This window comes from Aulonocara stuartgranti, assembly GCF_965226115.1.
Source record: "Aulonocara stuartgranti genome assembly, chromosome: 12".
NCBI classification, from domain to species: domain Eukaryota; kingdom Metazoa; phylum Chordata; class Actinopteri; order Cichliformes; family Cichlidae; genus Aulonocara; species Aulonocara stuartgranti.
Window position 1 is genome coordinate 34178005 of NC_138948.1, and position 15566 is coordinate 34193570.

The window sequence follows — 15566 nt, forward strand, 5'->3', positions numbered from 1 at the left end:
CAATTTTGTCCAAAAACCTCTCATGTTTAGCTGTTTTCCACTTTTTCTTTGGTCATTTTAGCCTTTTTGGCCAGGGTGAAGGGAGCATCTGCCATCAAACAAGAAGACAGCCGCATGTAACTACGACGGTGTTTGCTAGTTCACCTTACATGCATTAATGTAATAACGTGGTTAGCCTTCTCAACGTAAATTACACACGAACAACATTAAGCGACTCACGCAGAGAAGAACGGCTGCTGCTGCCATCATCCGTCATCATTTCTGCAACACTGGCAGGGCTAGGGGCCAGGACTCTCCTCTTCGGGTTTTTGGGGGATATTGCTCCGGGTCCAATAACAGGCAACCCACCCGCAGTAGATGTGCACGGTGTGAGGTCTCGCAGCAAGCTATCAAATACGGTGCATTTCTCGGCTTTTAAAAAAAACGCTATGCGTCGCCAGGTGTTTCATCGGATTCGAGGAGTTACCTCCTTTGCACAGTATCACCTTAAAGCACTTGTTGCAGGCTGCTGAGTTTGCATCTTTTGCTGTGAAATATAGCCAGAATTTGACCGCTTCGCCTTGGGCATTTTTAATCTGTATCTCTGCTTTGAAAGAACGTACGTACCTGGGCCCACCTACTATCCTCGGAAAGGTAAAATGATTGGCTAGAATCCAAAGTGTATGACATTTCAGGAAAAAAAAGCACCGAAATAAAGCACCGAAATGTGTGCTGCTTTTCGGTCTGGTTACTACCGATTATGTCAGAACCGGTGCCATAATAGCACCAGATACTGGTACCCATCCCTAGTAATGGCTTGTCTTAACAGGGCTGATCTTTGAAGGAATGCAGAGAATTCAATTTGGAGGAACTTATAGTGCCTGTAGGGCAGGGATATTTATGGTATCTGTGAGTGCATACTGTCAGCAACTTTGTATAAAAGTGTAGATGAATCCGAAAAGTCAGGTTGATTTGTCTTAAACCTGAATTCTTTCTAAAAGCAAGCAGGAGGTGATCTGTGACTAGATGTCTGTGACGTCTGTTGTGTCCTTAGGGTCAGATCCACGCCTTGTTCATCACATACAGTTTCAAAATACAAAGATGAAAATGGTGAAAACACCCAGGTCGAGGCTTTAGTATTCACAGTATATAGTTTATCAACACTATCACTTGTGTGTGTGAAGATATCAGGTGAAAAAAACAACCTATGCTAAAGCTTGATTGTAAAACTGAAAAAAAAAAGTAAATAAAAAATCCCAGTACATGTGATTGTTTCCACTTGGAGGCACATAAGCTTTAGTACTCTCTCACTGGGCCCACCCATGGGTCCCTCCTTGGCCTGAAGACAATATGTCAGTATGTCATCCCAAAATTATAACTTACTCCATCCCTATTACAAACTATCAGCTCTTAATTCACTGATCGCTCACCTTGATTTCGAACAGTCTTGCGCGGGATCGGGTTCCAGTTGAGGCCCAGCGATTTCTCCCATCCGACCAGAAACACCAGGAGGAGGACCTTCGTCCCCCACATACCTCCTATGGGAGCTCCCATTTGGCGCTGAGCGATGGATCGAGGGATCAATCAGTCGATCAGAGCAACTTGAGAGAACGGCCCAGCTCCTGGCAGCGTGCCTTAAGCAAAAGAAAAAAATCACATCAGCTGGAGGCAGCAATTCACTTCATTTTATTGGCTTAGCTGCTTATCAGAAACAATTTTGTCAGAGCAGTATTTACAACATGTGCATTTTTCAAAAAGCCACACAAAAGAGTTCACACACTCAAGCCGCTCTGAAAGATAAATGTCTCATTTTGAAAAGATGCAGAATATATTTGAACACTGTCATCAAAATCCACAATAATGCAAAAGAGGAGTGAGTTATGCAAATCGTTAAAGCCTACAAGGACATAGTTTTAATCGCTGTACGTGCCCCTGTTTGTGCCTGTCTGCCAACATAAACAAACTAAACATTTTAATGACTTTTGGCCAGGAAGGTTAGCAGCAAAGTTTTTTCCTGCCTCTCCCTCGCTCCGAGTGATAATCCAGCTATCGCCACTCAGAAAGCTCAGAAATAGCTTATCGCTAAACTCTTGTCAAGCCAATTCAGCGGCAGTATATTAAGCCGGGGCTGAGTTATCAAAGTTAACTGGTGCTGGCAACGCATCAAATGCCAATGTGGTGGGAAATGAATGTCGAGACAAGGACAATCCAATAGCACTGTGTTGTAAATGAATTGGCTTATACATAATGAACATCGAGTGTGCGGCTAGGACGTAGCATTACAGTCCAATAATGGTGCCTGGTGATTGACTTGTTATGATGCTGCAGGTAGGATTGATACATGAGCTATTTCACATTAACACCACACACTTCAAACTCTGGTTTTGTATGCCTGGAGGGTGTTAAACCCACGGTAATACCAAATGAATGCGTAAATCGGTCTAGCACCAAATTATTAAATAATACACAAACTCAGGAAGCTAAAGATTAAGAGACAAGCTCTTTTTGACTGATTTGTTGGCTTAGAGTTCAAACAATTAATCAACTTTTGGAAGAAAGAAAATCTCACTACTCGATCTGGTCACACTTATACTTTATTAAAGTTGTGTGATCTTTGTGTGGGTATTTTGCAGAATAAAACAGAGTGAATGGAAATTATTAAGAAAAGAAAAAAGCATGTTTAAATAAGAAATAGAAACATTTCTTCTCAGAAAAGGCTGCACATTGTGTCTTCCTGCCACGTCTTAGGCCAAAACCTGCAATAGCTTCAGGTTGGCTGCACCCTGATCTCTGTGGCTCTGCTGAGGTTGAAAACTAGTACATTGATTTTGTTCATAAGGTTGTACACACAATAAGCAGCAGAAGAAGCTGGCAGGAAAAAGAAAACTGACAAAAGGGGAACGTGTTTTAAAAGGTTACAAAATTTTCTAAAGCATCAGATACCAATTATGAAGCTGGAAACTGGGTTGCACAACCTCTTTGAAACACACAAAGGTCTCAAGAAAAGCGTACAAAATACTCTCTTCACAGTATTCGTTAACATTTTTTTCTCTTGTTTACTATTTCTTTACCTGTTTGTGATTATTTGGGAGACTCTTGGGAACAACTCTAAATGTCATTTTTATGTGCTGGACAGCAGCTGAAATATACAGAACTTCCACACACAGACAAATGCGCGCAAACCATCTGTAAGCTTCCCCCTCTGCACCTGCTGCTGCTGTGCATCAGCGAGCAAAATGGTGCTTTTGATGATGCGTGCTTATTGGAGAAGGGATCCAATTGACTTTTAAACAGGTGCAAAATGTCAAACTTTAACCCAGCACAAAGGCAGAAACCACCTTAGTGTGCTTAGCACGCAGTTTTACTCCTTTGCCCACATCTATTCCCACGTGTGAATAATACATTCCAGTGCTGGCAAACAAATATTTGGTCTATTTAGGGGATTGGCAGGGGAGGTAATTAAGATTTAGAGATCTGTGTGTGTGTGTTTGTATGTGTGTGTGCGGTTTGAGTGTGTAAGCTCACGTCTGCCCAGTGTGACAGTTATTGATTACACTTTTTAAAAGTATAAAAAAGAGATACCCCCACACCAGCCTTCTCAATTAACACGCCTTTAATTGAGCGTGCTCAAATGCTAGGTTGGGGTGCGGGCTCTCCGAGCTTTGCCATGGCAGGGCTACCAGCTTTATTGGATCGATGCTGGAGGCTTTGGTGTAGCCAACGCTTGAGTGAGCAGAGAAGAGATTGAGATGGCGGTAGAGAAATGGAGAAAGAAGAAGAAAAAAAAATCTCCCTCATCATCCAAGGGTTCCATCTCCAGGCTGAGAGGTAACGAAGTGAAGTAGACATCCCGAAGGCTGGATTAAGCGAAGAAGCAGCATGTAAATACTACAGAGGGGGAACGAGGAGGAACAGAGCGAGATGATGAAGAGGGATTCAAAGCTGTCTCGTCTGTCTGCAGAAAAGCTTAAAATTTCTGTATACCTTACTCTCTTTTCCCTCCCCCTTTGTCTGTCACGTCTTTTTTTGATCATCTCCTCTTTAATCTTCTCTGCTATTTCAACAACGGAACTGTTTAGCATAGAAAATATTGCCAGTAAGGTAAAACCGTCTTTTAGCTTGTGTAGTGTTTGCAGTAGAAAGCAGAAGTGCACACTGCAATTCATCCTCGAAGGAAGAACTTGTCACATGGTTAAGCTTCCAAGGCAATCAGTGCAAATATGATCACATGATTGTCTGACAAACTAACAACATGGAGTCGTAACAGTTCAGTGTCCCTAAAAAAGATGAACAAAAAACAACTCAATATTTTGGAATCTTCAAAAAGAAAATCTAACAGGATGCTGGTTTAGCTCAGTGAGTTGAGCGGGCGACCACGTGGCCTATGACCAAGAGCGGCCGGCCCGGGTTTGAACTCGAGCCACAGCCCTTTGCGCATGTCTGCCCTCGATTTCCTGTCTATTCTTCACTAAGTCTATCAAATAAAGCTAAAAAGGTCAAATGTAACTAATTATTTACGTCACATGTGTTCTTTTCTAGTTTTGGAACACGTGACAGCATTAAGTCAAGTCAACACCAGAGAAGTAAAGAGATTTCAATTTTCATATATCAAAATAAACCGTCTCATCTTGTATTGTTGTTTTTCAGAGCTGGCCCAGCAAAGAATCTCTGAACTGTATCCCAGCAGTGTTTGCACTCTCCCGGCCCCTGTGTCGGGTAAGCAGCTCGGCTTCGGTGAGTGCAGACATGCAGAGTGCCTGTACAGTTACAAAAATTTGAGCATAAATTTACCAATAATTTTTTTAATGGTAATGCCTAATTTTTGCATTTATACTATCACAGATTAATTTTCTCAAATTCTCATGGTCAAAACATCTTCCTGGAGAACTTTTTTGTCCAAATTTGTTGTTATTATATTATATTATAGTGAAAAATAATCATTATCAACTTAATAAATACATACCATCCATTCTAATATTTTTATTCAAATTTTAAAACGGCATCACACAGACTTTGTCATTATTGACTTGTAAAAGTATATATATATATATCATATAATAATATAAAAAAGTAAAATATAATATATTTATATCACCCTTTGTGTGAACTTATAACAGTCACTTTGAAGAACAAGTTTCAAGAGCAGTCAAGTGCAAACATCTTTAAAGTGGAATGTACAATATAGCATTAACTGATACTACAATACCCATAATACATCTCTAAAAATTGCTCGCAAAAGGTCAGACATGCTTTTGAGAAGTGTGTCTCTGTGTGTGTGGTCATGTTTATTGTGTTAGATGGGTGCTTTAACCTCAATGTACACCAACACACGGGACTGTTTGATTGTGGGGACTTGGTTCTATGGCAAAGCTTAGCATTATGTTTAGTTTGGGGTTTCGTGCGTGTTTGCTCGAGGCTGTGGGAAGCTTTAGAGACGCCTTATCAAACAAGATATCTGGGACGTTTCATTGGATGTAACAGGTTTTATGTAATGAATAGACACCTTGGTCTTTTCTTCCAGTTTACTTAGTTAAGTGAGATATCATCAAGTCATACTAATCTATCCCACACATCAATGCATTTGAATGATTTAAGTGCTCTAATAAAAACCATATAATACAAAGAAAACCAAAGCATTCTCATAAGTGAGAACAAATGGTAAAATATGCACCTGCAGCAGTGTTGTCTATACAGTATTGATGACGACTGAAGAAACACTGAATATTCCAGGCTAATTTGTGGGAAGCTTTACAAAAGGGGTGGTTGAACTCTGCCTGTTCTGCGCTGTTCGTATTTTTTGTGTCATAGGAAGCAAGATTTAGTCCGACTCATTCCCAGTGACCGAATTAACTCACTTGCTCTGCCTCTCCCCACGACCTCTTTAAGGTCCTGTGGTGTCGCATAACTCTGCAGGCGGTATCAAATCATCTTTTAGCTGCTGGTGTTGTTGTTGAGCCTGGTTTAGCTAATGAGCTGAGACACGGCAGCTTAATAATATCAGTCAGCGCTCCACAATGGAGGGCTCATTAAAACATACAGAGAAATAGGCCACATGTTCTGATTAGGTTACAGAGCTCCTGCATGGGTCTGTTTTATCTTCGTGTCTGTATTTTTGTTTCTGTGTGTTTTTCGAGTGTGCTTAGAGGTAAGATGAGCCCCTGTAGGGAGAAGCTACATAGCTCTGATACTTCGAAGTGTGTGAACGTCAGCCCTCCTCCGTCCTCTTAGAACACTTTATCTCTTTTCCCCATTTTCCTCTTCCTGCCCTTCAGCTTTTTCCTGCCCCAACTGATTGCTAGTCTTTCCAGGCATTGTTTGACTTTTAACCCCAACCTCTGACCTTTTTGCACGCTACTTAAAGCCAACATCGCCCACCGCCCTCCATCCAGACACAAGCACACACTTAATGTTATTTAACCCCCACTACCCCACCCATGCGCAAACACAGACAAGTACACACAGACTCACACAGACAGGATATACTATAGGACAGCCCCCATCCTTCATTCTGCCTTCATTCAAAACTATCGCAGAAGCTACCGTCAGCTCCCTTCCTTCCTTCCTTCCTTCCTGCTTCTCAACTCCAACCTTGTACCCTCCCCTTTGTCTGCACTTTTTATTGCTCCAACAGCATTTAAAAAAACACACACACAAATGAAAATTCTCACAGCTACATAAAGGCTTTTTCACCAAAATGGTAACAAGCTGGATCAAACGATTTCACACCTCATGGACGAAGGGAGTTAAGACCGACTCAAGGACTTTTATGCTACGTTCTCTTCACTTTGAAATCATCATAGCAGGAAGCTGGAGCAGTGCTGATGCATTAATGGTCAGATGTGTGGGCTTCTTTTTCGTTTTTTTGTGCCTGCAAAGGCTTATCAACATTCAAAAAGGATGTTTCCTGGTACCAAAACAGTCTTAGTAGGTTGGTCTTTAAAACATCAAGAGCACGAGAACACTGAAACAATGAAATCCAGTAACGAAACCAACATAAAACAATACCTTAGAGTTAATTTGGCTATAGCAATGATTACTAGAAATAACAAAATAATACCTGAAATTATTCTGCAAACAAATAATTTGCTTTATATCAGGTTTTAAGATTTTTTTTTACAGTTTTATTTCAGTTTTTTATGTAGCGCCAGGTCACACAAACAGTCATCTCAAGATACTTCATAGTAAAGGACCTACAACATAAGGGACAGATCAGATGATCCCCTGTGAGGAAGTGCTCTGTCACAGTAGGGAGGAAGTGCTTCCTTGATGTGCAGCTTGTATGAATGAATACCAGCAAAAACAATTACATTTCTATAAGTCTCAGCTATTGCTTGTGATTAGAGCTAACCAGCAAACACAAAATAAACACCTTCAGAGCTCCACATGTTTATAGTGCCGCTGTTGACGTGATAGCAAGCTGACAATGACATTAAGTGCTACTTGCATAAACACAATTTTATTGAAAATGGCATCTATGTTATGTTGCATAATGACTGGGAATTATCACTTCCAGTCATTATGGAACATAACATAGACTGCCAGTGTCTTTAAACAGGGGAGTATCAGGCAGTGCACCACACCTGAATATAGAAAAACACAATTTATTGATGCACTTTGCACATTTCCTGCACTCCCTTCTTTATTCTCTTATAGACTCTGTTTGTCCTGTGTGTTGTTCGCTATCTCTCTCTTCTCTTTCCCTTCAAAGCCCCAACTGATCTGATGGCTACGCCTACCTGGTTCTGCTGGAGGTTAAAAGAGAGTTCTTCCTGTTCACTGCGTTTTCTGACTGGGAAACAGCCAATCATTGGAGAGCTCTCTTAACATTTTAGGGCCACTTTGAACTGGTGCTATATCATTTAGCTGAATGTGAGAAAATGCTTGGCAATAAAATTATTTTATGGCAAACAGATTCAAGTAATAGACTTTAAACGTTCATTGATGTTGTGGCTCGGACTATTCAAAGAAGGAATTTCTATTTCTAACAGCTGGCAGATGTTTCCTAAAAGAGGAATAATTTCATTTATGGGTCAGTTCAGCTTCAGTTATGTTCAGATCGAGCTCCCAAAGACATCAAATTAAAATCTTTTTTTCCCCAAAATAACTTTTTTTTTGGACATGATTTAGTTTTTTACATGAGATCACCTTATTTCATTTTTATGATTTAAAAAGTATTCTAAAGGGTTCATAATGGTGTTTTAAACTCTGTGAATACAACAGGGAGCCTTAGAGGAAGCTGTCATAAATTATTTTTTTCTGCTAAAACCTTTTGATTAAACACCAGCCTTTAAAAACACAGGTCGATTAAAAACATTTTTTTAATGGTCTAAAATCATTTCTTAAAGTAAAGCTTTAGTTAAATGCCTGGAGTTTAAATGTTGTGGTGATACATCAAAGGAAAGATTTTAAAGTATGGAGCTTAAGTCCTGAGCAAAACGGTTATAAAAACAAAGCAAAAAAGAAATATATCATGTTTCAGTGAACCTGCAAAATTGATGACTTGTGGGGAAGGAAGTCATGGACTTGTTTGCTATTTTATCTCAGTCCTCTAGAGCCATGTGTGCAACCGGACTTTGGAGGAAGGGGGTGGGAGACCCCACTGCTCTATGGAAGTACGGTGAGAAGCTAGATCCAGTCCAGAGAGCTGGACCTAACACATCTGATGCAGTGATTTCACTCAGAGTGTGGCACTAATGGAGTAGACACTGACAGTAAAACACACACACACATTCCCACTCCATGTGCACTCTCCATCTGAGAGTACACAGACGCAGGTGGTCACTTAAAGCAGGTAGAGTGTGTGTGCGTGTGTATGTGTGTATGAGAGCCCTTCTGGTTTGCATATACGCTTTAAAGCAATATCAAGCATGAGCAAGCCTTCATTTAAGTGACAGAATAACTAGCATATCAGTGAATAGGTGTAAACAAATAAGTGTGCTGAGTCTCTTTATGCTGACCAGCGCACAATAAACAGCTGTGTGTTTTCAGTTGTGTGTGTGTGTGTGTGTGTGTGTGTGTGTGTGTGTGTGTATCTGAATGGTGATGGTCTTTCTGATACATCCAATACCTTGTGAACGGCTCCTAAACGCTATTTGAGCTCCTTTAAAGCAGCTGTCATCAGTATGTGAGCCACCCATCAGTTTTCATGCACCTGAGAACATGATTTGCCACAATTTTCTCACAATTAATGATTTGCTAAACAGCGTTGGGGCATCAAGCAGTTCAAAAACATCAAGTTAATGTCATTAACTTTCTTTTCACATGGTGATTGGAATTTACTTCCCATTGTAATTACCCCAATTTGAAGCAGAACTGAGCAACGCATTTGACTTTAAATGACCTCTTTCCACTTGATGGAATAAAAAAAACACACAAACACACACGAATCCTGTGAGATCACAGAGTAACATCTTAGCCTCCATCACTGCTTACTTCCCCCAGAGCCCTGCTCTTTCATGTCCCTCCCCTGGGAGATTTTGCCAGCCTTCAAAACTCTATCTTTCCTTTCATCCCTCCTGTAGCTCCCCCTCATTGGCACAAACTTGCCCCCCCCGTTCTGTTTTGCCGCCTTGTCCGTGTCATGGTCGGCTGGTCAGGCGTGGTCGGCTTACAATTTTTTAATCGGCCCTCTGATCTCTTCCATCAGTGCCAGGGGCTCCAGCTGATTACAGATGAAATGGATCTGATTTGGACTCTGACTGCGGGCCAAACACCTGCTCAGACCCGAGGAACTGATAGAAGAGGAGGACAAGGCGAGATGAAACCAGATGCGCTGACGTGCAGACGCTGACGACAGCAGGACCATCTGTGCCTTTGGTCTGCGACAGCGTATACACGGTTGATGGAAGCAGACTGTGGACGAAAGACTTGGGGATTGAGCGTGGCCATTTAACACCTACAGATTTCTCAGTGCAAGCCGTGACAACACCTGAACCCTGATTCGAGTCGGTCACGTGATGTAACTGTTGCAAATATAAAAAAAAAAAAAATCAAAGGTAAATTGAGCTCAATCATTTTAACATGCTGGAAAAGCTCCCGATCACAAATTAAAGCTGCAAGACTAAATATTTTAGATCAACAATGGCTCAAACAGATACATGCATTTGGAAGGGATTACCATCCTAATGAACTCATGGAGACCTGTCACAGGAGCTGCAGTTCCCCCCTCAGCTTTGGAGGCATTTTAGCATCTTTTAGCTAATTGTTTTGCTTTCAGGGCTTGCAGCTTTAATGTTTTAATTGAGGCTCACCCGTCTTATCAGCTTTGTTGCCATCCACAGCAGGTAGCAGTGAATGATTTAGCAGCTACGGCTTCAGATATTTCACTGAAGAAGATAGAAAATAAACAACAGCTAGAAGGAAAGTGAATATTGGATATTCATGAAGTGACAGCTACAACTTCAAATGAATGCTAATGCTCCTCCGTGTCTGCAGGATGTTTAAATAGGCAATTGTATGCTAACACAGTAGCTGTATCAAATATATTTTGAGGGGTATCTGACTGAATCTATGAAATCCCTTTGCAGCAATCATTATCTCCCTCAAGGAGATGGCAACCAACCTAAGACAACATCTCAAGTTTAAATTATAGTGGGGAGTTTTCACTGCATATAAATGTCTTTAATCACCGGTACTCCACCCTGTGCCCTTGAGGTCCAGAGTTTAATCCCGACCAATCACTAAAACAGTTAATTGCATCACTGCGTCAGCTTCTGTGGTAAAATCCATAAAATGAGCAAACCTTGTCAAGATCATAAAATTCAAGAAAAAAAATGTATGTACTTGTATAGCACAGCTGGACTACACTTTAAAAGTGATATATTAATCCGGGTGAATGCAAAGATAAGGAAAAACAATCCAGCTGGAGTTGACAAAGATGTGCTACAGGAAAACTGATGGCATAGAACAGGGATGGGCAACTCCAGGCCTCAGGTGCCGGTATCCTGCAGGTTTTATATATCACCCTGGGTCAACACACCTGAATCAAATGATTAGTTCATTACCAGGCCTCTGGAGAACTACAAGACATGTTGAGGAGGTCATTTAGCCATTTGAATCAGCTGTGTTGGATGAAGGACACATCTGAAACCTGCCGGACACCGCCACTCGAGGCCTGGAGTTGCCTACCCCTCGCATAGACTGTACATAAAAGACGTGTTGAATGTTACACTAATGGAAGAAGCCCTGGTGTGAAACCTGGTTAGATCAGTTTTGCTGTAGCCATCCGGGCGTGTCACAAAGCGTATACTGTCATATGACTGTTGAGGTTTTGTCTCTCGATTGTAGGGTCTTTAGGACATTGAAGTGATTGTTGTTCTGATTTGGCACTATATAAATAAAACTGAATTCAATTGAATATATTAGCACATTTATATAGTCTATTGTTAAGCTGAAGGCTCTTTGCTCCTCCAGCTTTCTGGTCAACCCATCGATTAAGAAAATTATATCAAAAATGGTCAACTAAACATGAACTTGAAATCTAAAACGACAGTTTAAAGTTTATCTACCGTTTGCCTCGGTTGTGGGTGTATTGATCTGTTGGCTGTCTGTTTAAGTAGCACTGCGTGCTCTAGCTATTTTCAGTGTGCAACTAGGTCGGTAAGAGATTTATTGTAATCCTTTAACCTGAAACTAGGTTTTTAATTTACATGACATTTAAGAAATGTGATTAGTCAACAATAACCAGGTTATTTATGCACGGGCAGACACACTGTCTGTTTTTCTCTCTCCCAGCCTCTCCATCTAACTCTCTCTCTCTCCTTTTTTTCTCTGGATGACCTTGTGCTGACAGCCCGGCTGTGTTGTTTCTGACGAGCACACATGACTGCAGCGAGGAAACGGTAAAATCCACGTGCACTCTGCCCTGCCGTGACCTGCCTGCCCTGTGTGCAGGCCCAGGGGATGCTGGGATAGTGCAGTCTGACCTGTCATACAAAAGTGTGAGCACACTCGTCCACGATTACTGTTTGGTCACAGGTCAATCCGCCTTGCTCAAGGTGGTGGACTGGTTTGTGAATAGAAGGCTGAAACAAACGTGGACACAAAGAAACAATTTAGGACTTGTTTTTTTTTGTATATATCTACGTACTTCTTGAAATGGAAAGCACACGTATATTCCAACGCATGAATTCATGTGCCCAATAAACACAGGTGCTGTACGCACATACAAAACAATAACAGGGATGATTTATCACGTGTCGTTAAGTACTCCCGCAGTTGCGCACATTCATTTATTTCAGAGTTACCACTCACATATGTTGCAACCTGCTCCTCACACACCAGCGCACTAATCAAATCACTCAGGCAAATAGGCTCGTTGTTCCCTGCCAGCCAGATTCAGACAAACAAAAAATCTGATAAACTTTCTCTGTTGTATTTCAGAGCTCATTAAAAAGTATTCACCGCTGTATGATTCCGCGCTGTAATCAGTTCTGAATAATAGAAATGGTCGTATTGACGCCTGTGGGCACCCGATGTTCTGTCTCATTTCAGAACAACAACTGCGGGGCATATGAATGCAAACTACACTACGTGCATGACACACACACAGAAACACACACACACACACACACTGTCTCCCCTTCTCTCTGGCTGCCACTTGCTGAAATACTCTCAGTGTATTCTAGCTTGGGGGAACCACCTACTATGCTCCTAGGGGGGCTAATTGTCCAGTAGCACTCCTTTGCTTTCCCTCCCACTCTCTCTGTCCTCTCCCTTCTCCTCAGGTCTGTACTTTCGGGAAGAGTTCAGCAGTTCATGCTGAGCCCAGAGCCCTGGATCCCAGTGAGGTGCCATAGGGCATAAAGGTTGCACCTAGCTGGACTCCTATACGAGCGGCTCACACATCTCTGCGGTGGTGGGAGGTGGGGAGGGTGGACACTGACGGAGAGATAAGTGGAATGACAGACGATATTTGTCTAGGACTGAACGGGTGAGACACGACTGTTGTGTAAACGTTTAGGTTTATGATAAGTTCTCTTCTCTGGGATTTAAATTTGTTTTTCTTTTTTTGTTGTTGACATCTAAAATTGCCAGCTGCATGTCAAACGCTAACTGTGGTCATTTTTCTGTATAGCTACTTTTTCTAGAATTTATGTCAGAAGTCTGAATGCATGGCATAGATAGGCATACACAAGACCACTACTGGGTGCATGTCTACTCTTTATTGAGTTGCCCTAATAAACAAATACATGATTGGAGAATGTCCTAAACAGCAGAGAGAGGGGAAAAAAAACATTTGTCATGAGATGTCATCTTTTAGCCTCTTTCTCACCAAAGCCACAAAGCTGCTTCTCTAGAAAAATGGTTATAAATGTCAAACAGGCTTTTTATAGCACACAGGACAAACATCAGACCTTTTACAGATTTCAGCACCAAAACTGGTCCATAAACATCACAGAGAGAGGAAAATACACAGTTTACATTGCTTTTAGTTGATGGAGGCATGAAAACACATGACCTTTGTCGAGTTCAATTCAATTCAAATCAATTCAATTCAATTGTATTTTTAGGGCCAAATTACAACAACAGTTGCCTCAAGGGGCTTTATATTATATGGTAAAGAAGAAGAAACCTCCAGCAGAACCAGGCTCAGGGAGGGGCAGTCATCTGTCACAGCCAGCTCCAAATGTTGTAAAAACTGTGTAACATTAACACTGGTTGAAGGGTGTATCTCCCATCTTTTCTATATTGTACTTGGTTTTTATAAATGTTAATTCTGATATATCAGTAAATAGCTAATATCAGCCAATATATGGTCTGACTGACTGTCAGGACTAGGGATGGGTATCGTTTAGGTTTTATCCGATACCGGTGCCAAATCGGTACTTTTGAAACGGTGCCGGTGCTCAAACGGTGCTCAAACCGGTGCTTAAAGAATGGAGAACACAAAATTGGTCCAAAAACCTCTCATGTTCAGCTGTTTTTTTGTAAAAAGGTAACAATGTTAGCCTTTTCTGCAGCTATGGGGCATATATGGTATCACTCTTGGCTGGAAGCAGTGCTTAATCAATGGAAAAAACACAAACTTTGTCCAAAAACCTCTCATGTTTAGCTGTTTTTTTGTAAAAAGATAGCAATGTTAGCCTTTTCTGCAGCTATAGGGCATATATGGTATCACTCTTGGCTGGAAGCAGTGCTTAATCAATGGAAAAAACACCAATTTTGTCCAAAAACCTCTCATGTTTAACTGTTTTCCACTTTTTCTTTGGTCATTTGAGCCTTTTTGGCCAGGGTGAAGGGAGCATCTGCCATCAAACAAGAAGACAGCCGCATGTAGCTATGATGATGTTTGCTAGTTCACCTTACCTGCATTAATGTAATAACCTGGTTAGCCTACTCAACGTAAATTACACACGAACAACATTAAGCGACTCACGCAGAGAAGAACGGCTGCTGCTGCATCATCATCCTCATCATTTCTGCTACACTGGCAGGGCTAGGGGCCAGGACTCTACTCTTCGTGTTTTTGGGGGATGTTGCTAACTCCGGGGTCCGATAACAGGCAACCCACCCGCAGTAGATGCGCTCGGTGTGAGGTCTCGCAGCAAGCTATCAAATACGGCGCATTTCTCGGCTTTTAAAAAAACGCTATGCGTCGCCAGGTGTTTCATCGGATTTGAGGTGTTACCTCCTTTGACAGTATCACAGTATCATCTTAAAGCACTTGTTGCAGGCTGCTGAGTTTGCATCTTTTGCTGTGAAGTACAGCCAGACTTTGACCGCTTCGCCTTGGGCATTTTTAATCTGTATCTCTGCTCTAAAAGAACATACGTACCTGGGCCCGCCTACTATCCTCGGAAACGTAAAATGATTGGCTAGAAGTGTATCACAGCTCAGGAAAAAAAAGCACCGAAATAAAGCACCGAAATGTGCGCTGCTTTTCGGTCTGGTTACTACCGTTTATGTCAGAACCGGTGCCATCATGGCACCGGACACCGGTACCCATCCCTAGTCAGGACTGATTTAAATGACAATTTAATGACATAATCCAAGTTTTTACAAAACAAAATTAACAGGAGCTTAAAGCTGTTCCTAGAAGTCTTTGTTTTTCTTACATACCTGCCACAACAAATGTCAAAAACTATCAAACTCTCTGCTAGTTAAAGGTAATGCTAGCATCTAGTGTGTCATACTTTAGTTCTACTTGTCATTCCATTTAAATTGCTGACTGAAAAACAACAAATGTTAAGAGACTCTTTTCCCCGAATCCACAACAATGAAGGTACCCTTGAGAAATGCACTTAACCCAGCTAGAGACACAGTATGTTCAGCGACTGAAAGAAGGGATAATGAAAGGCAGCTTTTGGTACTGGGCAGTTCCCAATGGCTAAACTTAGCAAACTGTGGTTCTACCGGGCAGCTCCCAGGAATGAATGAGCATTACTGTAAAAAATGCAAAGCAGGACATTTTGGAAGAAGCGTGTGCACACTCAGCAGAAGCAAAAGCTATCGGATCGGTTAGCGAAATCAACAGTCATCAGCTAAAAATGCACCTGGCAGACATGTAGCGGAGACAGAGATTTATTTATGAGAAGGAAGGATGAGTGAAAGGTGAGAAGAGTGAGAAGAGAGTAGTGGGCCTTGAT

The 15566-nt window shown here is 41.5% G+C and overlaps 1 protein-coding gene across 2 annotated transcripts in view; it reads right to left on the reverse strand.

Moving 5' to 3' along the window:
* The window catches only part of sema4c (sema domain, immunoglobulin domain (Ig), transmembrane domain (TM) and short cytoplasmic domain, (semaphorin) 4C), a 113000-nt gene that overhangs the window by 54739 nt on the left and 42695 nt on the right, over positions 1-15566 (reverse strand). For both annotated transcript variants that reach the window (XM_082555961.1, XM_082555962.1), the window contains exon 3: positions 1410-1613. In XM_082555961.1, the coding sequence (XP_082412087.1) occupies positions 1410-1533 (124 nt within the window). In that variant the 5' untranslated portion in view covers positions 1534-1613. The remainder of the gene's footprint in view (positions 1-1409; positions 1614-15566) is intronic.